The 26243-nt window shown below is 36.1% G+C and overlaps 1 protein-coding gene across 4 annotated transcripts in view; it reads left to right on the plus strand.

Annotated features, from left to right (window-relative positions):
* The first annotated feature begins 3489 nt into the window (after positions 1 to 3489).
* LOC149814600 (putative LRR receptor-like serine/threonine-protein kinase At1g07650) overlaps positions 3490 to 26243 on the plus strand; it is a 32051-nt gene continuing 9297 nt past the window's right edge. For 3 of the 4 annotated variants that reach the window (XM_089988241.1, XM_089988244.1, XM_089988242.1), the window contains exons 1-18: positions 3490 to 3778; positions 8636 to 8822; positions 9363 to 9434; positions 9571 to 9639; positions 11918 to 11989; positions 12086 to 12157; positions 12255 to 12326; positions 22335 to 22406; positions 22492 to 22563; positions 22650 to 22721; positions 22816 to 22887; positions 23009 to 23080; positions 23168 to 23233; positions 24828 to 24896; positions 24986 to 25021; positions 25158 to 25210; positions 25323 to 25693; positions 25763 to 25958. In XM_089988241.1, the coding sequence (XP_089844367.1) occupies positions 3580 to 3778; positions 8636 to 8822; positions 9363 to 9434; positions 9571 to 9639; positions 11918 to 11989; positions 12086 to 12157; positions 12255 to 12326; positions 22335 to 22406; positions 22492 to 22563; positions 22650 to 22721; positions 22816 to 22887; positions 23009 to 23080; positions 23168 to 23233; positions 24828 to 24896; positions 24986 to 25021; positions 25158 to 25210; positions 25323 to 25693; positions 25763 to 25958 (1894 nt within the window). In that variant the 5' untranslated portion in view covers positions 3490 to 3579. The remainder of the gene's footprint in view (positions 3779 to 8635; positions 8823 to 9362; positions 9435 to 9570; positions 9640 to 11917; positions 11990 to 12085; positions 12158 to 12254; positions 12327 to 22334; positions 22407 to 22491; positions 22564 to 22649; positions 22722 to 22815; positions 22888 to 23008; positions 23081 to 23167; positions 23234 to 24827; positions 24897 to 24985; positions 25022 to 25157; positions 25211 to 25322; positions 25694 to 25762; positions 25959 to 26243) is intronic. The other variant, XM_089988243.1, reaches the window with a different exon arrangement.

Raw genomic sequence — 26243 nt, forward strand, 5'->3', positions numbered from 1 at the left:
AGTCGATCTCAGGGAACGGGGAATACTTTGTATTCAAACATACAAACTACATTATACTTTATTGTAAAAAAAAAATACAAAAAAGAAACTATTTAACTATTACATCAATGTGACCCTACGCAGAGGGTTTAAAATGATTTTATTACAAATCCCAAAATTAAATAGAAATTAAAACTCCTAATCTAAAAAAAAAATCTTCTGCGCTCGCATCCTCGTGTCGCGCATCAAAAGCATGCTTGAAAGTCTTGCTCGCTTACTCGTCTTCACACTTTTCTGCAAAATACAAACACACAACAACAACACAAGACGACTAACACTAAATTGTGAAATTGAAATTGCAATGAAATGAATGCGTAAATAACAAAACAAAGTGCAGAATGAAATGTGATATGCAAATTCATGAAATAAAAAGAAAACCCAAAACTAAAATGCAAGATGCTTGAAAAGGGAAAATTAGGAACATGTAAAATATGTGAAGTGTAAATGCGCAAGTGAGAAACAGTGAAATGCAGATAAAAATTAGCAACTACAGGAAATGAAAGAAGAAAATGAAAATCAAAACAGTGAAACACAAATGAAAATCAACAAAGGAAAATAAAAATCAAACTTCACACGGATGCAAAAATAAAAAACACAGCAGATGATGATGAACAAAATGATGCAGATGATGAAATCAAAACACAATGCAGATGATGAAACAAAGAAATACAACAGAACACAATGCAATGAAACGCAACACAATGCAGGTAAAAAGATGAAACAGAGAAAAAAATAAACGATGTTGTACAGGAATTTCACGAATGATGCTGTAATACATATGCAGAAAGGGGAAATACAATGAATGCTGAATGCAAAATCTGATGTATGGTTCTATGAAACCCATGAGATTAATACATTATAACTTGTCCTTGAAACTGAACATATTCAGTGATTGTTGTTCAATTCACGCACACACACAAACATAACAAATGCCAAAATAACACACAAGGTGAAGCATCGCTTGGTTGTTGGACCCATGCCTCTGCCTTTATGGTTATATCTTCAATCAACTTGAGCAATTATTTATGAGTCTACCCTTACCTCACCAAACACACATGTAAAAATGCAAACTTCAAGGGTTCTAAGGACACGTTTGTTGGACCACATGAGAATAACTCATTTATTCTCACGATTCTAGCTTATGAATTTAGTCAATTTAGTACCGTAGTCAACATCGAAAGGATGCTAGCTTATGAATTTTGAGAGGATTAAATTAGGATATTTAAAAGAAACAAACATGTGTTTTATGTAGTGTGAAAAACTAAACTAAGGCTAAAAGTTTATAATCTACTACAGTTGTAAGTTAAAGTCTTAGTTGTTTATAAATATTACTTACTAAGTTGTAGACTCATCTTTTTTTAATAATTACAATTATAGGTTCCAGGTAATTGACTAGAGACATATGAGAGTCACCATGGTTCCAACAGGTGTCCTTAAGCGGTTAATGGAGATGAGACGTTATTTTATATTTTTATTTTGTTAAACTTATTATATGAACCAATGATGTATCTTGAAAATGTTTTGAGTTATGATACTATGATGTGAATTTAGAAAAAAACTTTGTCATGTTTCCACTTTACTCACTTTGTACTCTTCCCTTTGAGGAGTAATACTCACGAACCCGAACTCGAGAGGTCTCTGGTCGGGGTGTTACACTAAATCCCTTGGCAAAACCATCAACATGGTAACAATCTTCTTTCTTTTTTTCTTTCAATAGTGGTTGAATTGTGCTCTGATTCCATTTCTTAATCGTCATTATGAATATACATCTTACAATTCACTTGATTTTTTTTAAGAGAGAGAGAGAGGACCATCTTGAATCATTTCAAGAGTGGTCCGTGTCTGAAATCAGCCTGTTTTTTAGTTCTGTATTTTTGCCATCCACAAATCACTTTTCATTTGTGATCATTCAATATTCATGTGTTGAAGCAACTGTGTTCATATGTTCCTTAACTTGAAGCACTGCATATCCTCGATAGTTACCAGCATGTATAGAACTCCTCTATGTGTCATGAGTAGGGGTGTCAAAGGATCGGGTTTGGTTCTGACCCAGGTGAAACCAGACCTGGTCCTGATTTTTGGGTTAGTATCGGGTTCGGACCCAAGTATAATGAGACCCACCATAAGAGAAATTATATCTGAACCCAATAAGAACTACACGAACCAGACCCGGGCCATACTCGGAAAAACAATATTTTTTATCATTTTTACATTGAAAAATTGATGGTCTTAATCAGAACTTGGGTTGAGCCCGGATCTCATATAAAATTTCACAGACTATACCTGGATCCATGTAATTAATCGGACCTTCAAGTCTAGACCCGAGTTTTAATCGGATCTTTCTTATTTATCACCATTCCCGGACCCTATAGGGTTTGGAACGGGTCGGGTTCGGATAAACCCGACACATTAACACCCGTAGTCATGAAAAATTTGGAACTCGTAAGGATGGACGTTATTCTAGTAAAAAATAAACAAAGGTGAAACATTTGTGACTCTTTTAAGAATGGTGATCCGAAGAGAGGCTTGGATTTGTATGAAACCCATGAGCTGAATACATTAGCACTTGTCCTTGAAACTGAACATATTCAGTGATTGTTGTTCAATTCACTCACACACACAAACCTAACAAATGCCAAAATGGCACACAAGGTGAGGCATCGTTTGGCTGTTGGACCCATGCCGCTGCCTCTGTGGTTATGTCTCCAGTCAACTTGAGCAATTACTTGCGAGTCTACCCTTACCTCACCAAACGCACCTGTAAAAATGCAAACTTCAAGGGTAATAAGGACACGTTTGTTGGATCACATGAGAATAACTCTTTCATTCGAGTGATTCTCACAGGGCCTCAAATCTCATGCTCAACCAAACAAAAAAAAATAAATAAAAATGGATTAAACATTTATATGATTTGGCTTTTTTTTCAACTGTAAGATTTGAAATCTTACATTTATATTAAACGTATGATTTCAAATCAAATCACAGTAAAAATGTGAACGTTGAGGTTAAAATGTGCACCCCAACATCTCTCTGTATATGTTTTCTTGAGATTTAATTTCTCAAGTTAAGCAAACATGAGAATTGCAATCACATGAGATTGATTTTGAATTCCATGAGTGATTTATTTTCACTTTTCAAAACGCAATCCAGCATAACCCCTACACGTCAACTTCAATCCTCAGACCTGTTTACAAACTTCGCGGGCCTCGCTGTACGGAAAGCAACACCTGGCATGATATGATAGGAGGAGGAGACCAGTGAAAGTGTCAAAAGGTCATCAAACTCGTTTTACCGACTGCCTGACTAAGGGTGTGGGTCCCATTTTCAATTGAATTAAAAGACCATGATTAATGCGGTTGCATCGGTTGGTTTTAGTCCACGTAAATTAGTCGGACAGTCTTCCCATCTCTCTCTTTCTCTTTAATTCAAAGGGGTCTGCTGTCTTTGGGTACTTCAATTTCTCGAGTGAACCTTTTGAAGGAGTGGTAGGCAGGAAAAATCCTAACACCTTCTTTGGCCGCAAGACCTTTATTACGGGAGATGCAAAATCCAGCTAAAGGTAAACAACAATCAGTGATGATGATGATAAGGAGAAAGAAATTATTGATCATGAATAGCGGGGAGGATCGCCGAAGCCCTACCCTCTTCCTCGCCTTCGCCTTCGCCTTGGCCTGCGTAGCCTTGCTTGCCGCCCATCCCTGTTTGGCACAAACTGCCCAGCGTTTGCATCCAGATGAAGGTAAGCACCCACGCAACCTCGTTCTTCCTTTTTTATGTCCTTCTTCCCGTAGTTAATAACAGCGGGCTCTTTTGTTTTTTTTTTACTATAGACTTGGTCACGCTGGCTCTGCCAGACGTACTTACAGTCGTTGTTGTGGCACAAGGGCTTTCCCTCCCTCACCCCAGGGATATCTTTCTTTGCTGGGTGTTTTAAGTTTTGCCTTTGCATTTGGGGGTGTTTGATTCACGGACAGGGGAGGACAAGGATACCATGTCCTGTCTTTGTTTGCAGACAGCCCTGGATAAGGATGCCCAATGACAATTTTTTGATCTTTCTTTTTGTTTTTTTCAAAGTTGCCAAGGATGCTGTATCCACCCCTGTTCTAAGGGGATACCGTGGCAGAACTCCCCCCGTCACAACTATATGCATGGGACGGGGTGTCCCGCTTGTTGACACGCCTTGTGTTTGCCTGGGCACACGGCCCCTGCACATTGCACGAAAGGTGGATATGGTGGTCTGTGCAATCAAACGTTCTATAAGGGTATGTTTGATGTCTCGTAAAAGCTTGGATGGAAGGAACATTACTAAGTTCAACGTTTGATTCGACTGTACAAAAAGTTATGTTCGTCCAATATTTGTTTTACTCTATACAGGCAGCATGATGAGTCATATAACTTCATTTTAGATTGCACGATTCGATCAGTCCATCCAACCATGTGCCTGTTTTAATATGTTTATCATAGATTTTAGACTTGGATATGGATGTCAAATTAGATTCAAATTTGAGTAATTTGGGAAAAAATAAGAATTGATATTTTTTATATACAATATCATATTACATCTAATTAGGAAAGTTTATGGAAAAAATATCAAACCCTAAAATCATATTATCAAACCCTATTAAATCATAAAACTTTAAAATTTAAGAAAATAAATCATTAATAAACCAAAAAATCCTAAATTATAAGAAAAATAAACCATAAAATTAAAGGAAAACTCTAATTCAAACCTTAATAGAAGAAAATAGAAAAACAACCCTAATTAATACAAGAAAATCCTTAGTCAAATTAATTATAAAAAGTCTTAATTAAAAAAAAATTGATTCAAAACCCTAATCATAGAAAATCCAAACAAAAACTCTAATCAAATCAAAGAAAACCCTAATCAAATTAACTATAAAAGCCTTAATTTAAAAAATTTGATTCAAAGCCCCAATCAAAGAAAATCAAATAAAATACCTTAATCAAATTAACTACAAAAAACTCTAATTTAAGAAATTTGATTCAAAGCCCTAATCAATGAAAATAAAAAAATTTATAATCAATAAAAATAAAAATAAAAACTTAATGAAAAGAAAAAACCTAATTGATAAAAAAACTAATCAAAGCCCTAAAAGAAAAAAAACAAAGAACAAAGAAAAGAATGAAAAAAAATAAGAACAATGAAGAACAAGAAAGACAAATGAAAGAACCAATAAGATGAGAGACAAAGGGGAAAGAAAAAAAGAAGAAGAGAGAGTGAGATAGAGGAGATGGAATGAGAGCATTGGAATTTATTTTTTTTTAAGAGCACCCCAGTCCTGTTCTCACCGTAGTAAGGAGTTGGAACAGTAAAACACCATTTCATGGAAGTGCGCACCAAATCACGGCCCGCCCAGTATGTGGGTCACACTCTCACAGTTTCCCATGTGGGTTGTGAGGTGGGGATTGAATAGAGCAGATGATCGGTTGTATGCAATGGGTGGTCTGATCAGCCCTCAAGGTGCTGACCGGATGGCCTTCTTGTCAGCTGTTTGGTATAGCTCGGCCTAGCCTGGTGTGGACGAGGCTTGACTTGGTCTGAATCAAACTTGAGTCAGAACACAAATAAGCAAACCAATTTACATTGAAAAAATTATGGATCTTAACAGGAATTCAGGTCAAACCCAGATCCAGCTTAGAAATTTGAAAATTAATCTTTTTTTTTTATGACTAAGGAACCCTCAACTAGAACCCGGCCACTTAATGGGCCCACCTTCCTGCAAGGTTAAACTCTGGGTTTAAGACATGATCACCCAGCCTTACGTGCCCCCAACCGTGTTAAAGCAACAGCAGCAGCCATGGGCCAATGAGATTTGATCCTGGGTCTTCAGCTTGATACAGGACCCCGCTGAACACGGGTAACTACCATGGTGGTACAAATTTGAAAATCAAACCCGTCGTATTACTCATTCACATCTCATAAGTCTGAACCGATTAGATATGGGGACATATTTCATGGCTGCAAACCAATCGGTTATGGTCAGACACATGTTACTTCCAAATGTGCATGCACATTTGAATCATCCGGATATGTTAAATTGGATTACTTTTGGATCTGGATCGGACTCAAATCTGTGCTCTAAGTTCAATACGTTTCATAGGTGGATCAAAATCCAATCCTATAGTGTTTTTTACATGTAAATAGCTTGGTTTTATTCTTTTTTCTTCTAAACCCAGTATTACTACATGTATTTTGGATTTCCATTCAACCTTACCTCATGATATCTAGATTTGGCTACAGATATATTGTTTGCATTTCAGATTCAGATCCAGATCTGCAAAGAAATCACTGTAATCTAATCTGGTCCACATGCACCCCTAGTCAATTTATTAGTTTTTATGTTCTTGTTTTTGGAGCACATCCAATTATTTAGATTCAAGTAGGGTAATGTACTTAACATAGATCGGATCCATTGACAACCTGGCCAAGTCACAGTCATGAGAGGACCGCGGGACGCTGGCACATTCAAACTGCAGATGTGCTGTTCTCCACAGGACGGTAGTGGTGGGGGGTTTAAAAAAAGAAAATATATATATGAGTCACTAGAATATGAGAACTAATGTGAGCCACGATTTTTTATGAATTTTTGTTCTTTTCTCTTGAATCTAACAGTATGGATGTAATCTAAAAGCTTGGTTTCATAAGAACGTGCCCTTGAATCATCAGATTTTGTTGCATAAATGAGATTTTTTGAAGCTTTAAAATCAATGGCTCTTATTCTTCATAAACATTCAAGGATTCAACAATCATATTTTTTTCATCGAAAATACATGATCCAATGGTTGATTCCTAGCAAATTCATCATGCCGAGCACATCCACTTAGTTGGATTTGCCCAAAAAGGGATGAAAATGCCCCTATTTTTAGTTCTCATATTCTAGTGGTTCTATATATATAGTCACTAGAATATGAGAACTAGAAATATGAGAACTAATGTGTGAACCACAATTTTTATGAACTTTTTGTTCTTTTCTCTTGAATCTAATCATATATACATGATTTACATGCTTGGTTTCATAAGAACACACTCTTGAATCATTCCATTTGATGCATAAATGAGATTTTTTAAGGCTTTAAAATTAATGGCTCATATTCTTCATAAATATTCAAGAATTCAAAAATCATATTTTTCTTCAAAAATACATGATCTAATGGTTGATTCTTAGCAAATTCATCATGCCAAGCACATCCACAATGTTTGGATTTGCAAAAAAAGTGTTGAAAATGCCCATATTTTCAGTTCTCATATTCTAGTGATTCTATATATATAACCTAGTAAAATATGTAAATGAACAGAGATTTTCATAGGGTTTTTTATAAATCTGACCCGGCACTTGTTCATTTGCTTGAAAATGACTATTGGTTCATCATAATCAGACCAGGAAAAGTGATTTTTTATGCTTGCATATTTACAAAAAATCTGAGTCATTGATTTTCAAGCCTTAAAAGATCTTTTTATACATCGTAATCGGATGATCTAAGAGTCTGTTTTTATAAAAACCATGTTTTTATAAAAACCATGCATCTAGATTGCATCCATACGGTGAAATTTTAGAAAGAAAAATAAAAAGACCTATGAAAATATCAGTGCATAGCATTTTACATATTTGACAAGTTTATACATTTTAGTTACCCTATATATATATATATATATATATATATATATATATATATATATATATATATATATATATATATATATATATATATACACATTTGGGGGTGTCGTAACAGTGTGTCTTAGACAAGGACACTATCCTGTCGGTGGTGGACAGTGTATTTTGTCCAAGCTTGGACAAGCAGTCAAACACATCCTCAGGTACCAGCCCAACCTACATGAATTTATTTTTAAGTGGAGAGACACGGTTAGGCTCTCAGCTGTGTTTGGATGTGGTTATGGCCGTTACGTATAGAGAATAAACACAGATGCCTTTGTTTGAAGAGCATGTATAAACATTTTTCGTGTGCTACAGAAGGTACCTAATAAAATTTGGGAGAGGAATTTCTTAACGCAGCTTAGATAGAAGTAAGTCTAGCTAGGTATGAATTGCTTCTGCTCAGATAGAATTATGTTTAGATACTCATAACACCCACCCGGGTGGCCCGAGTGGCAGTGGGACCAGGAAGAAGGTTCTGACCCCTTCGTCCTAGGTTCAACTCCTACCGAGTGTGCGAGTGGCGTAAGGCCTTGGGTGTCACGAGGTTTACCTCGCAGTGGGGCGGACCCATTAAGTGACCCTCGTTCTCAACGAGGCCACCTTTGTCATAAAAAAATAAAAAAACAATTTGTAAATACCCATGAAAATCTTGCCAATTTTTGTCGTCATATTTCAAAAGATCAAAATACCGAGAGTAACATGATATTTATAATTTTATAGTGTCTATATTGAAATATCTCAATTTTATAACGATATTAATGTGATTTTAAAAATAATAATAAAATATTGCAAGAATTTCCCTTGCTGAGAAAACCCCAAATTAAAACCGAAATTGGTGGCATCGGCTTAAACCTTGATGGATTTTAATTTGTTGGGATAACTGTTACATAAATGAAGATGAATGGCAATGGGTGCAGTGAGTGCTCTGAAGCAAATAGCAAAGGCCCTGGGCAAGACCGATTGGAACTTCAACGTTCACCCTTGCAGTGGAGACGCCGGGTGGGCTAACCCTGACGCCCCCAAGGGATCTGAGAATGCTATTACGTGTAATTGCACTGGAAATGTGACGCAAAATGGGACCAGTTACTGTCATGTTACCAGCATGTAATCTCTCTCTCTCTCTCTCTCTATATATATATATATATATGTGTGTGTGTGTGTGTGTGTGTGTGTGTGTGCGCGCCCGCGCGGGCGTTATTGAAGGAACAAAATTATTGAGATGAAAATCATAGATTAAAGCTTTATCGATTCAATCTGACCACATGTGTCTAGCATAGTTTTTTTTGTTTAGGATCAAACCTTGGATTCTGTTATTTTGATTTAAAAATATAAGTTTTGAATCATGAAATTTTAATGCATTATGTGTTGTTAATTTTTTTAAGCCCTTAAGAAAACCTCTAAATGTCACAATCACATAATTCAAAACTCATTTTCTACTAAACAAACTTTATAGATCACATTCATAAGGTCCAATATCTATAATAAAAATCTAAAAATGTTAAAAGAAAGTTATGATTGTTTCTACTCAATAGTTTCATGCCTTCAATATTACCAAATAATATATATATATATATATACTGCTGCTGCTGCTACAGCTACTTTTATATAGTAGTATGTGACTCAGATACTTTTGGGTGACTGCAGAGTGCTCAAGGGTCAAGGCCTCCCAGGAACACTCCCAAAGGAACTAACCAAGCTGCCATTCCTTGGTCAATTGTAACACATTTCTCTCATCTTTGATGATTGATGAGTACCATCTTTTTCTTCCCTGAATATATCGTGTAGTCATGTAGCATAATTCTTTTATATATTTTATATTCATTTCTTTTATTTTGTTTACTCTTGCTGATAGTGACGTCACTCGCAATTACCTGTATGGAACAATACCTAAGGAATGGAGCACCCTCAGTGTTGTCAATTTGTAAGTCACTTTATTGCTCTCTTTTACTTATTGCTCTTCAATTTGTTACTTGTTTTTGTTGATCCTCCTATCGCAAGACAGTGACTCGAAGTAAAAAAATAAATAAAAATAAAAAAATATTTAGGCTATGTTTGGGAGCCTTGGATCGGCAGTTCTGTTGTGTTTTGCTGTTTGAGAGTAGTGGCATTGCTGAAACAATGCATTGAGACTGGTGTTGGCAAGCCCAACACTATATTTCAACACCTTTCACGAGAGGAATTTTTTGACAACTTCATCTCTCAACATCACACATTGGCAAAACCATATTTTGGCAAACACATTCAAACCATGTTTCAATCCCATTGAAAGACTCTCAAGCATAGCCTTAAGATTCTACAACACAAAGGCTGGAGGCGATCGATATTGAAATGAGTAAGACATTGAAGATGAACCTGAAAGGGTGGTTAATTGGTGGATATATATATATATATATATATATATATATATATATATATATATATATATATATATATATATATATATATATATATATATATGTATATATATATATAGGATTCTGTTTAACGTGGCTTACTCAAACATGTCTCGTAAATGGTTTTGAAATTGATAAAGGTGTAAAGTATTACAATAGCTTAAAATCTAGAAAAATGGTGTAATTTTTGTCTTATTAATGTTACATATCAGCACCAACGGGGTCTCCTCTTGTCTGGTAGGAGAAGTTAAGTGTACATCACCTTTCCGTTGCTATCCAAATGAAAAAAGATTTCCTTTCTAAAGTAAGACAATTTAAGAGGTAGATTTCAAACACTCTTGTTTTCATACACTAAAATTTTTTGCTTTGAAGAGAGCGAGAGTCTTCTATTCATATAATATCAAGTCATACCATGTTTTGAGAGGTAAATATGTGTGGTGAAATTAAGGAAAAATGAGAGTTTAAGGCCAAGATCATCGTTCTTTCGTTTGTTATTCTTTTGCTATGGATTTTTCTCCTTCTTCTTCCGTAGTATCAGCTAGCTTTCTTAACTAGATAGTTTTAGAAAAATTGACTACTTCTAATTTTCTTACTTAAAACAGATAAATAATTTTCTTTATTTGAAGCCAAGATCTTTTTTTTGCATACGTCATCTTTCATATTATTTTGTGATAATCAAAATGTGATAAAGATCTCACTTAATCCCATTAAGCATGGAAGGACCAAACATATTAAAATAGATCAACACTTTATCAGAAGTAAGATCAAAAGTTGAGAGATTAGAACTCAGTTTGTTGAGATTCAAGATCAAGTGACAGATCTGTTCACAAAAGGGCCAAGTAAGTAGAGATTTTGGTATTTGAAAAGCGAGTTGTCTATAGTTCTTACTATACACAATTTGAGGGAGGCTATTGAGACATGACACTTTGGGTCTAAATTCAGATCCAAATATGGATCTAGACTGGCATGACTTATGTAAGGTGCCTTTATATTTGATATTCATGTATCTTTTGTTTCTTGTTTTGCCCCTCTTGTATAAGGATCCCCTACACTAGCTTAGGGGCATTATTGTACATGTAACATATATTAAAAGGAACCCACTGCCCACAAAGGGTGTGAGTGAAGAATTGTTGCAGCCTCCTCCTATCTCTCTGGTGATGCGTGACATTTACACTTAAGGGGCCAAAATAAGTAAAAAGATAAGAGCTCAAACGCTCAATGACCCCATAACCTGCAAAACACTAAATTTTCAACCACTCCATGGAAGCCCACAATTTTATAAACTTGGCAGGATGACATGATAACTATGACTTTTAAAACTAATTAACATCTCACTATGCATTGCTAAAAAAATAGACGCGAGCAACCTTTTTCAAGCAACAGATAAAAGGTAAAAAGTTATTCTTTTTGTCAGAAAATTTTGTAGAGAAATCTTCCATCAAAACTTTGTTTATCATTCATCAACCTGAAAGAGGAAAAGCATTTAGTGAGCATGCATTGTGGGGCCCAAGGTTGAGATTTTACATGTTAGATTATCCACTTTATATTCTCCTGGTATGTATGTGCTTTGTTTCAGTTGCAAACTAGTACAGTGATGTACACCAACTCACCAATGTATAGTTCTTTCAGCCTTTGTTCATAAAAATACAATTGTTCTGAATTCTCATGATTTTTTGGAGACCATTTACTCTGTGATGATTTTTGTTTATTGTGGACAGTAAAATCCATATAAACTAATTTTGTTTTGCTACCCTGTTTTGTTTTCTGTTGTCATAATTAACATTTTAATTTTTAAAAATTTTCCAGGTCTCTCATGGGGAACCGCTTATCAGGTCCCATTCCAAGGGAACTTGGAGACGTCATCACCCTTAAGAATATGTAAGTTTAAAGTTCTTCCAAGATTCTGATGAAATTGATTGTGCAATATACTCATCTCCACTTGGCTTGATATATGCTAAGCAATTGAAACCGCAGATCACTTGAAGGGAACCAGTTTTCTGGAGAAATTCCCCTACATATTGGAAACTTGACCAATTTGGAGAGACTGTAAGATTACTAATAACATATTCCATTTCATAATTTTCTTCGGCCTTATACTTCGCCATCATTTTTAATCATTTTTAGTGGTTAAATTTGAATGCAGACACCTCTCTTCAAATAACTTTACAGGAGAACTGCCACAAGCTTTGGCAAAGTTGACAAACATGACTGATTTGTAAGCTATTTTCCCTTCTAGCATTGTTCATCGATTCATTTTGAGAAAAGATATGATCCCACTGCCATTGGTTTCTCTTTTATATTTTCCTTCTGAATGAACTGAAAAATCACAAAGTTTACACAGCCTACATTAGGTAAGCAGCAAGCTAGGTAGTCAGAAAGGCAATGAATGAGAACTCCGAATTGCATCTAGGGTGCGATTGAGCACAAGTGAGTATTCTCACAAGAGTCACAACGGGCTTACCATTTGCTTGTTTGGGTGAAGTGGGAAAGGAAAATGTTATGAGATCAACTTCTCTACTTTTCCCTAACCAAAGGCAAACATAACCTTTTCTAAGAGAATACTCATTGCCTATGTAACCGGGACAGGGCACTTAGGTATCATACTCGTGTCGACACGGGTACCCTGGTACATAGACACAGATTTTGCCCTGTCCTATATTATATTATGTATCGACCTCGATACGGCATTTGTCGTGTTTTATATTATATTATGTATTTTAATATATAATATATATTATATATTTTTTATAAATAATATATATATTTTCAGTATATATTTTAGATATATAAGGTTATGTTAGATATATAAGATATGTTTTAGTTATATAATATATATTTTTTAGTATATATTTAGTTGTGTCCCCATACCCATATTTTTTGGAATTGTCGTGTTGTACCCTCTATACCCGCACTCGTACCCATACCCGTACCAGTACCCAGGTGACATAGCTCATTGCCACCTTCTTAATTGGTAATGAAAATTCTGAAAAATCTAAAGAATCATGAAACTTGTTAATCATGTGGGTTCATGGTGTAAGTTTTTGAAAATGGTTTTGAAAACGATATTTTATATAAAAATCAATTGAAAGTCAAACACAAAAAATATAAAAACCGGCTCGCACGAGTGGTGGAGTACGGATCGATCTTAGGGAGCGAAAAATACTTGTATTCAAACACACAACTATGCTACTCTTTATTACCAAAGAAAAGAAAAAATTAATTAAATAAATAAATAACCAAAAGAGTACGGCCCTACGCAAATGGCTTAAACAAAATAAATAAAGAGGCTTTATACAACCCAATTAAATTAAATGAATAAAATAAATAAAATCCTAAGCTAAAAGAAAAGGGGAAAAAGTCTTCAATGCTTGAGTCTTCTAGTAGTCCATCTGCCTTGCTTGAATCTTATTTATGTTCTCCCTCAGAAGAGCTCTTAAGGGGCTCTCTGAAGGGCACTTCTGAGGGTTTGAGTGTCCCTTTAGGAGACATTTTTTAAGACCTCAGAGGGCTCTTCAGGGGCTCGAAATATCTTCTCCCGCACATCTAAACGCTTCCCTGCAAAACAAAAAAATAAAACACGAAGCAGAAACGAAAAATCTACAAGAAATCAACAAGAAATATGATGAAAAATCACAAGAACATGAATTAATAACATGAACTAACAATTAACATGACTAATTATGAAATAACTAATAATAACTAACACTAAATGACAAAATAGTAAAACAACCTAACTAATAATCAAGAAACTAATTCATGTAACATCCTATCTAACAATGCAACAAAAAGAACAAGAAACTAAGTGACTAAAATTAAGAAAGGGATCAGTTGAATATGAATACTGATCACTAATCTAACATGAAAGAATAATAAAGGTTAACAAGAACTAACTAATGCATAAAATTAATTAGCTAATCAATAAGTAACAAGACAAGGAATAATGTTAACTAAATCATGATAATTAATTAAACCTAACAATTAAACCAATCAGCAATAACCAATGTGTTGTACGACTTCAGGTCTAATAAAGATAATAACCTATGCTACCATTCTAATTAACTACTAAAGAAAACAATTAACATTAAACTAAACTAAAGAACATTAAAACTGCACTATTCGGCTGAATGGAGGAATAAAGAAATAACACAAACTTGACTATTGATCTAACTGATTAAACTATGCTATTCTAACAAGAACTAATACTCACAACGAACAGCAACATAAGGAGTTACCAACATGAAGTAGGCTATTATTCCGGCTAACAATAACATAAACTAACGTCTGGTTATTCTAAACAATTAAAAACCAAGAACTTGGCTAATCATCTAAGCAATTAAAAACTAATTTCTAATCTAAATGCCAAACTCAAAAATGCTGGAACTGAAATTTACACTAAATCAACTAATCTAATGCTAACTTTAAACAAAAATAAACAACATTGCTTAATGAAAAAAATTGGATTTCAAAAAAACAAAAACAATAAAATAATCGGCTAATCACAAAAAAACTATTTGCGTGATCTAAAAACAAAAATTGCATAAAAACGGGCTGCAGCTTATATTAAACTAAATCCAATCTACAACTGATCTAAAACTTATAGAGAAAGCAATAAACAAAATCTGAAATTTATTTTAAACTACCGATTTGCCTAAATCAAGAAAACATTGTTCAAAAATCAAGAGATCGATTAATCTATAAAAATGACACATATTTTTGTTTCTTTTTATTTTCTAATTTTTATTTTTATTTTTATTTTCAGATAAAAGAATGTTATGCTATGCATATCTATATGCAAGATGCAAATAAAACAATAATAAAATCATGAACCAATGAGATGCAATACAATATACGTAAAAAGAAAAGAGAAAGTAAGAGTAGAGAAGAGCAAACCAAACGGTTTGCACCGACGATGGGGTTGTGGTGCTTCCCGGCTGAAAACCAAACTCCTCCCCGATGATGTAGGCAAGAAAGACTGATGAAGAACAGGTTTAGAAGATTGATGAAATGAAGATTAAGAAGAGGAAGAAGAATGAGAAATAGATTAAGAGAAGAAATCGATCAAGATCGAAAAACGAAGAAAGGGAGAAGAGAAGATGGAGGCAAGAGGCAAGGGAGGGGGTGTAATTTTCAGGAAGGGGAAGATGCCTCCTCCCTCTCTAATGATCCTATTTATAGTTGAAAGCTAGGTTAAAACACTTTTTCAAATGAACGTGTTTGCTAAATCACATTCCTAAACTAACTAAAGCTCACTTGATTAAAACCTAATCTAATTAAACTTACGAAAATCCTACACTAATGAAAAACGCTAAAAACGCAGGAAAAACTTCGAAATATGCAATTTTTTTATAATCTTGATTCCATTGCAGTTTCTCGAAACTAAGGATAAAACTGAGTTTTTAAAGCAATTTTACTCGGATCATGCATAAAATGAGATGAATATAATGCAATTATTATGCATGATCAAATACCCCCATGATTATTGTTTGTTAGTCCTCGAGCAAACTGAAGCAAAAAGTAAAAGAATACTAAACTACTCAAAACAAAAACCTAACTTACTTTTGTAGGAATCACGGTTGCATTTAGCGTATGCAACAAGCCCTTTTAACCCTTGAGTTATCCCAGTGGACGAGTAAGGTATCGTGAGGGTTTACAGTGATGCTATTCACAAACATCTCTATCATGTATGCATAAAAATACTCAACATCACGAGCAGTAGGCAATTAAAGATTTTGTTTTTGCAATTATTTCTTGTCATTGCATAACCAAAACATAATCAGTCTTTTATAGGCCACCACAGAATACAACATTTCTTTCACTTTTTAAAATATCATAATTATTTATGCTTTATTCTCGAAAAGTCAAATAAACACATGTTATTATTTACTAATCCTCTCTCTTATGTTTTTTGCACAAGTTTTTTCAATCTTGCTTTTAAGCAATGAACTTTTTTTTTCTTTTTATGTTCTTTTCTTTTTCTTGATTTTCAACTTTTCACACTTTTTTCTTTCTTCTTTCTTTATTTCTTTCTTTTGTTGCGTACTATTTTATTTTTATAGCTTACGTATAGTCTGCTTTTTTGTCCTATGCAATGTCAGTATCTCTTAGGCTTTCTATAAGGTCCATGTAACAAGCTTTCAGACCGGTGGTTCTACCTGCTTGAACAATATTGGCCACAGATATCAACTAGGACACAAATGTGATTTCCTTCGTTCTCCTTTGCGACATGGGAATCAAACACTTCAACTTGTGTCTGAACCCAGTTACTGGGGATTGCGAAGACTTTCGCTTTCCTTGTCGACATGAAAATCAAACACTTTAACTTGTGTCTGAGCCCAGCTACTGGAGATTACGAAAAACATCCAAACAACTAAATGCATGCTCTTTTTCACTTTTGAGCTCATACTTGCAATGATGTTCATTTGCTTAGTTTTTCAAAAATAACATTGTGCATATTCATATTTGTGATTCAAAATAAACTCTAACATGCATCTATCGTCATTTTTTTAAAATCCACATAAACAACTATGATTTTCTAGATCCATGTCAGAATTTTTTTTTTCGTGGGGCTTAAAAATCCTCTAAGAACGTTAGATTTTGCAAAACATTTGTATACGTTCAAACTCTTTCTTTAAAAGCCTAATTTTCATGAATTGACATATCAAAAGTGTGAGTATGTAGACAGAAACACCAAGGTGTGCAACTACACCCTCCCTCATGCTTGAATGACATTGTCTCCAGTGGCACTCCCCAATGATTGTATGAAACTAAATGAATGCACATGAGAACATAATAAATGGGAGGACGAAGTGGAAGCTACCTGATATGACATATTATTGCAAATCCTACGACTACACAAGGTGCATACATGAACTGACGTCGCACTCATGAGAGAAAAGAAAACACAAGAAAACTATCGAAAACCAGAAAGACTACTAGGACTACTAATGGTACATCATACATATGGGTTGCCTCCTATAAAGGGCTAAGTTTTACGTTCTCAGCTAGACGGATCTCTGGAAACCCTTCATCATTTATGAGATAAATAGACGTGAAGTCATGCTCAATCAAGGGCTCTGAGGAAAAGAGTGTCATCTGTGACACTGCGCACTATGTTTCTTCCAACTCTACTCCTCTGAACTCTACATTGACTCTATACACTAGAAGGAAGGAGTTTAGTCTCCACGTGGAGACTATTCTCAAATGAAGGAGTCATAAACCGAACGACTAGCTAGACACACATCCAACTGTGGATCCGATTGTTTTCCTATGACGTATGTCACCTGGAAGCAATCGTCATGTCTTGTCACTCTTGTGGCAACATCAAAGATATGTAATTGCACACACTTGTTGTCAAAGGAAATCTCTATCTCCCCAGTGTAACAATCTATACAAACATGGGCAATGGCCAAGAATGATCTGCCCAGAATAATGGGGATCTGGTGAGTGACATTAGTGCCCTCCATGTCGAGAATAAGAAAATCAACAGGGAAGTAGAAATCATTGACCTTGACTAACACATCTTCCAAGATTCCTCGCAGATGCTTGGTCGATCTATCAGTCAACTACAAGACAGTAGTCGTGGGCTTCAAATCCCTGATCCCAATAGTGTCATACAGGGAACCCGAAAAAATGTTCACACTTGCCCCAAGATCGAGCAGTGCACGCTCAATAGTCATGTTCCCTATAACACACAAGACAATTGGTGCCCCAGGATCCTTGAGCTTGGGTGGTGCTTGGTGCCAAAACACGGAGCTCACCTGCTCAGTCAAGAGGATCATCTTGGGCAATGACCTCGCTTTTCTCTTCTACGTGCAAAGTTCTTTGAGGAACTTTGCATAGACAGGCACCTATTGGATGGCATCGAGTAGGGGGATGTTTATGTGAACCTACTTGAACATGTCAACCATCTCGTGCATACGCGCCCCCTGCTTGCCAACATTGTGTGGGTTGGTGAGGGCCTGAGGAAAAGGGGATCTAGGGATATGCGAAGGAAAGGGTACGGGTCGTGGGCCCTGCTCTCTTTCCTCGGGCCTGGTGGAAGGAATCAACTGGTCAATAGGTATGGCAGTGAGCTCACAAGTTGGCTCTTATGTAGGGTGGCATGCCTTTTCACTCCGAAGGGTCATAACCAGAGTTACCGGAAGCGCCTAGGTAAAAGGGGAAGCGCGCTTCGGAAGCGCAAAACTTCGCGCTTCCGAAATGCGTGGGGAAGCGTCTCCCTTTTTTGGGAAGCGTGCTTCCCTTTTATGGGAAGTGCGCTTCCCCCTCGCTTCCCCCATGCTTCCTTATTTTTTTCATTTTTTCGCTTCCTCCTCGCTTCTGATTCGCTTCCTAGGTCGCTTCCGAGACGGTTCGTCATTTTCTTCTAAGTGGTCCTACGCTTCCCCGCTTTCTAAATTTTTGAAAGTGCCTCGCTTCCCGCTCCCGCTTCCTTGACTGGTAACTCTGGTCATAATAGAGTTAGCCTACTCTTTATGAAACTCTGTGAGGTGCAGGCCATAAGACATGGGTTCCTTACCCTTCGGGTTGACGACAGACTGACTCGGGAGGCTTCCCTCGTTGCGCCTGCTCAAGGCCTCAGCCAATTGTCTCATCTGAGTCTCTAGCTTCGCTATCGACTCCGTGTGGGAACTAATGTTAGCCTTGATGTCAGAAAAGGCTTTTAACAACTTCTCTTGAAAAGATGGGCTCGATGTGGGCTCCTGAGGAGAAGGCATACTAAGTTGGGGGTGGGCCTGTAGAAATATGGGACGCGAGTAACCTTGTGGGAGGTTACCCTGTATGGGAGGGAAATGAGGTGGATCATGTGGATTTATTCACGCGAAGTTGGAATGATTTCGCCATTCCGGGTTATAGGTGGGTGCATAAGGATCGTGCATCGGTCTGACGAAACCTTGGGCAGTATTCACTTGCTTCCGAATGAATTCAGGATAGAGTGGTGATGCCGGACACTCAAAAACAAAGTGTGCAGGGCTAGCGCATAGCGCGCATACTTTTCCTACTGGATTTATCGAAGTTGGGTTAGCCAATAATTGATTTAATTTCTTGGTTAACTGGTTCACTTTGATTTGCAAATCATGCTCGGACCCAACTTCATAAATCCCTCTCTTCTTAGGACCACTAGGAACAGGTGTGATCCTATCAAGCCGCGAGGACAGGGCATGGTGCATTGCATTTTTGCTCAGTGTGTCAAATAGAGCCCATGCCTCGTCCTCACTGTTGAGCATGAACATGCCCCCACACGAAGAATCAACAATCTACTTGTCCTTCTCGGTCAGGTCATCGTAAAAGTACTGCACTAGTTGCCAACGGGGCACCTAGTGGTGGGGGCACTTTCAGAGAAGATCTTTCATTTGCTATTAGGTCTCATGGAATTGTTCTCCCTCAAGCTGAGAGAAACTTGTAATGGCTTTACGAAATTGATTTGTCTTACCAATTGGAAAATACTTCTTGAGGAACTCATGTTGCATTCCTTCTCAAGTGGTAATCTGAACCGTATCGAGGGCCTTCAGCTAGTGATTGGCTTTGTCTTTAAGAGAGAACGGAAACAACGTTAACCTCAACTTGTCATCTCCAAAATTATTGATCTACACCGTAGAGCGGATCTTGAGAAATTCATCGAGGTGACGGTTGGGGTCTTCGTTGTTTAGGCCATAGAAGTATGGTAACATTTGTATAATGTTGGCTTTTATCTCAAATTACGACGCTCTCACAACGGGTCTCGTGATGTAGGAGGCTGGAGTGTAGGCATTGGAAGTGAAGTACTCCCTAAAAGGACGGGTTAACTGTTGATCTTGGGCCATGGAGCTGGATCGATGGGCTCTTCTAATAAGGGACTCAGGGTCCTCGACTATCTCTACAAGCTCGGGGTCAAGCGAGTGTCGCCCTTGCATGCACCAAAAGGTAGACTGGTGCAGCAATCGTCCTAGACATTGGTTTTCTATCTACCTAACGCGCTACGCGGCCAAACCACAGCAAACCACAAGTAGACAAAAAGAAAAATAATTGGAAAGCAGTAAATAAACATGCACCATGCAATCGCATTCAGTGGGATTTTGCAGAAAATGAACTCTATGAGCATGGTACCAATCATGTGCAGTCACCTCTAAGGGTATTCTAGTAGGTGGGTTGTGCAGGAAAAGTAAGTTGGTCTCTACGGTATGCAAGCATGTGGTTCTAGACCTAAGTATAGAAAGCAAACTAGCAATCCTAAGTAATGTACAGGGAAAGTAAACTAACAGTTCTAAATATCAACAAAAATAAACTAACAACCTAAATAAACGGGAACAAACAATGACAATAAAGTGAATACTTATATTACTCGTCGTTCCCCGGCAACGACGCCAAAATTTGGTGTAAGTTTTGGAAAACGATTTTGAAAACGATATTTTATATAAAAATCTAGTGAAAGCCAGACACCAAAAATATAAAAACCGGCTTGCACGAGTGGTGGAGTCCGGGTCGATCTCAAGGAACGGAAAATACTTGTATTCAAACACACTACTCTACTCTTTATTGCCAAAGAAAAGAAAGAATTAATTAAATAAATAAATAACCAAAAGAGTACGGCCTATGCAGAGGTCTTAAACAAAATAAATAAAGAGGCCTTATACAAGCCAATTAAATTAAATGAATGAAATAAATAAAATCCTAAGCTAAAAGAAAACGGAAAAAGTCTTTAGTGCTTGAGTCTTCTAGTAGTCCCTCTACCTTGCTTGAATCTTATTTATGTTCTCCCTCAGAAGGGCTCTCTGAAGGGCACTTCTGAGGGGACCTCAGAGGGCTCTTTAGGGGCTCAAAATAGCTTCTCTCGCACATCCAAATGCTTCCCTGCAAAACACAAAAACAAAACACGAAGCAAAAACGGGAAATCAACAAGAAATATGATGAAAAATCATAAAAACATGAATTAACAATTAACATGACTGATTATGAAATAACTAATAACAACTAACATTAAATGACAAAATAGTAAAACAACCTAACTAATAATCAAGAAACTAATTCATGTAACATCCTATCTAACAATGCAACGAAAAGAACAAGAAACTAAGTGACTAAAATTAAGAAAGGGATCAGTTGAATATGAATACTAATCACTAATCTAACATGAAAGAATAATAAAGGTTAACAAGAACTAACTAATGCATAAAATTAACTAGCTAATCAATAAGTAACAAGACAAGGAACAATGTTAACTAAATCATGATAATTAATTAAACCTAACAATCAAACCAATCAACAATAACCAACGTGTTGTACGACTTCAGGTCTAATAAAGATAATAACCTATGCTACCATTCTAATTAACTACTAAAGAAAACAATTAACATTAAATTAAACTAAAGAACATTAAAACTGCACTACTCGGCTGAATGGAGGAATAAAGAAATAACACAAACTTGACTATAAAATATTAGAAAACAGAAAGTGCGGCATGACTTAGAAGCAAACCGAGAATCGTCTCGAAAGCAAGAAGGGAAGTGAACTGGAAGCAACCTAGGATTTGAGTGAGAAGCTAATAGGAATCGAATTTTCCTAATATTTGTCAAAAAAAAATTTGTTAAAGGCTCCAAACCAAAAAAATAAAAATAAAAAATGTGCATCCTAATATTGGGAAGCAAGTGGGAAGTGATTGGAAAGTGATCAGGAAGCGACTGGGAAGTAGCTTTGAAGCGATCGGGGAAGCGAAATGGGAAGTGTGCTTCCCAATCAAAATGGGTGCTTCCCGGTGCGTTTCGGAAGTGTCAGGTTTCGTGCTTCTGAAGCACGATTCGGGGAAGCACGCTTCCCCAAGCCCATAGGCACTTCCGGTAACCCTGGTCTTTCCGATCAACCACTAGTATGAAACTGTGTTGTGAGATATGATCAGATGCATTTTGACTAGAAATACCAAGAACTGTATGCTCCACATACATACTTATATCCAGCCTAGTACAACATAAAAGAAATCTGATATCCTACCTACTATTAAGGATGTACTATGATTCATAGCCCTGAAATAAATGAGCAAAACCAAGTCAACTGGGACTGTTACTTGAACTGGCATCAGTGAACCCAGCTAGTAGTAATAGATGATGCCTACCATAAATGAGATGGACATGCGCAACCTATTGTTCTGCACTGTAATAGCAGTGCTACATAATTTTGATAAAACAAATGTTTTCAATTAATACAGTAATGAGAAAACAAATGATTGGCTGAAAGATTACTTGCACTGCAGTAGGATCAATGACAATGGATTTTCTGGAAAACTGCCTGATTTTATTGAAAAGTGGAAGCAGCTGGAAATTTTGTAAGTTCTATCAATTTCATTAGGAATGATTGGCAGAAACTTCTTCTATATGCTCCACTGATTCTTCATTATGAGTTTGTATCAGAGCAATCGAGGGCACTAATCTTACGGGGCCTATTCCATCTGGCATCAGCAAATTGGAAAGTCTATCACAGTTGTATGTTTCCTTATCAAGTTAGTAATATTTTATTGTTCTGTCTAGTTCTGTCACAACATTGATGATCTCGGCACTGTGATTTGCAGGAAGATTAATGGCATAAATGGAAAAAGTTCAGGATTCCCTGATCTAAGAGAATTGAAGATGTTAAAACAACTGTGAGTTGAATGGCCACATTGATTTTGTGTCATGAATTTATACTAGTCTATGCCACTCTATGGATTAAACTGACATTCTGATTCTATGATTTAGGATACTGAGGAACTGTATGCTATCTGGTCAAATCCCTTCTTATATTGATCAATTTACAAACTTGAAGATACTGTAAGTAAATAATTATTATGTAAAGGTAGTAGACTGAACACAAAATGCTAGGTGGAATACCCATGACAGTGGCTGGTGTTCATTACATAATTCATTGTTCTTTTATTTTTTTCCTTTTCAGTGACCTAAGCTTTAATAATTTGACTGGTGAGGTGCCAGAGTCTTTAGTACGCATCAAAAAGTTAAAGTTCGTGTAAGTGTATTTGTTTTAAATGGTAGCACTTCTTTTTTCCAACAAATAGTTGGCACGTTAACATGGCCATAAGAAAATACTTTGTAGGTTTCTGAACAACAACAGCCTAACTGGCACCATACCCGATTCAATATTGAGGACGAATACGGAAGTGTATGTTTCTCTTTTGACAAATCTACATTATTCTTTAAGGGATAGAAAAGAATTCTATTGGTAATGATGTATTATTTCTTCTAGAATGTCTTATTTTATAATATATCACAGTAGTTGACCCTTTGTTTTATTTATTGTTCACTTGTTTGTCTGTGTTAATTGCTCGCTAATTTTTCATGACCTCACTTCATGTTCACAATTCATCAGATAGAAAGTAATGAAAACATGAGTGCCAGTATATAGCCATCGTGAATAGGGATACAAACATCATAAGGTGTAACCTCAAAAAGTGTACAACTATGATCACCACAAACAAATCTGTTCTAGAGCTTCCTTTCCTTGTAACTATCTTAAAGGACTATACTACGGACCCAACTGCACAGAAATACAAAATTTATTTTCTGATTTGTTTACTTCATGTTTAAAATTTAACAGATAAAGAGCAGTGGAACATGATAAAACATCAACAGGTTATCATGGATAGGGCTACAAATGCAGGTGTACTCTCAAAAGATGTACAACTCTTGTGACCACTGAGCACAAACGAAATTGCCTCCAAAAACATTATTTCCTCTTATAACTATCCTACAGAACTTTATTTCAGGTGCAGCTATGTGACGGTACAAGATTTTATGAACATTTTATCCTACATGATAGGGATTTTCTAGTTAATGGCTTAAGAGAGTCATAATGTGCTGTCTTAAATTCACAAAATTTTTTTTATGACAACTCAGTGTTTTTTTCCTTTTCAATATGTTTTGAATTTATTCTCTTTCACCTCATAAGAATGTAAACAGTAATTCTTTAGTTAAATGTAAAAGTAGAAAAAAAATTGCCATTTAATCTTATAATCCCAGTCATTTTTGTGGCACACTAGATCCTTACCAAGATTCCCACTTTAGAAAGGTCTCCTTCAAATAAATTTAACTTGGCCATACACATGCATGGGAGGGGACTATGTGACTTTGTGACTTTATCAGAAGCCGCCCTGCTGCTGCTGCTGCTGCTGTTGATCATTTTAATGAACCATGGCAACGCCAAAACATGGATGGTCAGTGATTTGGCATATCACCTTATTTGTCATTCTTGCTGATCAATCACAAAAAGGCCATCAGTGAAAATAAGAAGGCTTAAAACTCTGCTCCTCAAATCCTATTAAATTTGTTACTACCGTTTCACGTTGTTGTTTTGCGACATTGCAATTGCATTGGGACTACCACTATCTGGCCAAGTTGAACAACTGGCATCTGGTTTGTTCATTACAAGTCATCTGAATATTTATGGTAAATCTCGGTTTTACTTCTTTTTTAGTTTGAACCATAATTGATTAGTGGTGATTCTTGTTCTTAAAATTTGCTTCGTCAAGAAAATGTCCATTTACTACTTGATGATCATGCTATTAATTTTGTCTACCTATGAAATGTTAATGATCTACTCGAGGTGATGATGTCATCTAACCATGAAATCCTACCTTTATTTTTAACTGCGATATCAAGCCCTGTTTCAGGTTCTTCCACTTTGCAACTTCCAAGTATAAGAGGCATTAGATGGTTTCTCGTGTTTCTTTCACATTGATATTGGAATTATTTTATAGGGATTTGTCATACAATAACTTCGAAATTGTGACTTCTGATGCATCATCTAATTGCATGCCACAAAAACTGTAAGAGTCCTACTTCCTGTACTTTATGATTTTCAGATTCCCTAGAATCAATCTTGTTTCTCACTGACATTTCAATCATCCATCTTCAGCAATTTGGTTAAAAGCTCGATGACATTGGAAAACCAGTAAGCTTCTCTTTACAATTTGGCATTATGTTAATTTCTCTTGCTTCCGAATGCTCATGGAATATGCTTACCAAACTTAAATAATGCAAGTAGTTAATATTCTATTTGTAATTGACATTTTCCACATTTAATACAGGAATATTATACATCCTTGCATGAGGAAAAATTTTCCCTGCAAAAAACCAAAATGTGAGTCTGCTCTTTTTGCGTTTTTCTTTTTTAACCCAAAGCCAGAGGTATTGGTTTTTTCTAAACCTGGCTTTTTAACCCACATAAATTGTGTTTGTAACACATTTGGCAGACTCTTATTTTCACATAAAATGTGGGGGCAATAAAACTAGTGATGGCAACACAACATTTGATAGAGATTATCAAACTGGTGCTGCAATTTTCTTCATAAGTTCTGGTGGAAACTGGGCAATGAGCAATACAGGGACTTTTCTGGACAATGGTGATAACGATGAGTACACTGTGGCCAACAGCTCAACACTCTCTATGCCCAATCCAGAACTGTACACAACAGCGCGTATTTCTCCACTCTCTCTCAAATACTATGGACTATGTCTCTATAATGGACCTTATACAGTGAAGCTCCACTTTGCTGAAATAGTAATAACTGATGAAAAAAACTTTAGCAGCCTGGGAAATCGAATATTTGATGTGTATGTTCAGGTAAGCAATCAAGTCATAGGAAAGCTCTGACAATTTTTTAGGACTTGACATTATACTATCTAAATGCAGGGGAAGCTAGAATTGAAGGATTTTAACATCAAAACTGATGCAAACGGATCTGGCAAGGCCACTGTGAAGACATTTCATGTGAATGTGACAAGTAACATACTGGAGATTCACTTCTTTTGGGCTGGAAAAGGCACTACGGGAATTCCAAAAAGAGGAGTATACGGTCCTCTTGTATCAGCTATTTCAGTCAAGTCTGGTAAGTCTCATTTATTCAGTATAATTTAATTAATTAATTTATTTTTATGTCTGGCCATGTATCATCAAATTTCATGCTCTGCTTATTCCTCCATCTTAGAAAGGAGATATTAAGCATCAAATCAACGTGGACGTATTTTAGATGGAACCTACCTCTGGTGGTACACTCCATCCCACTAGGATGAGTGGGTGGTGTTAACAATTTGTAGGTTTTCCATGGGTAAATTTAACAAAAACATTGAATTCTGAATTGATCGTCAAGCTGAAACAAACATATCACATAATA

Source organism: Nuphar pumila, chromosome 15 (assembly GCF_984573655.1).
Source record: "Nuphar pumila chromosome 15, dmNupPumi1.hap1.1, whole genome shotgun sequence".
Lineage (NCBI taxonomy): Eukaryota > Viridiplantae > Streptophyta > Magnoliopsida > Nymphaeales > Nymphaeaceae > Nuphar > Nuphar pumila.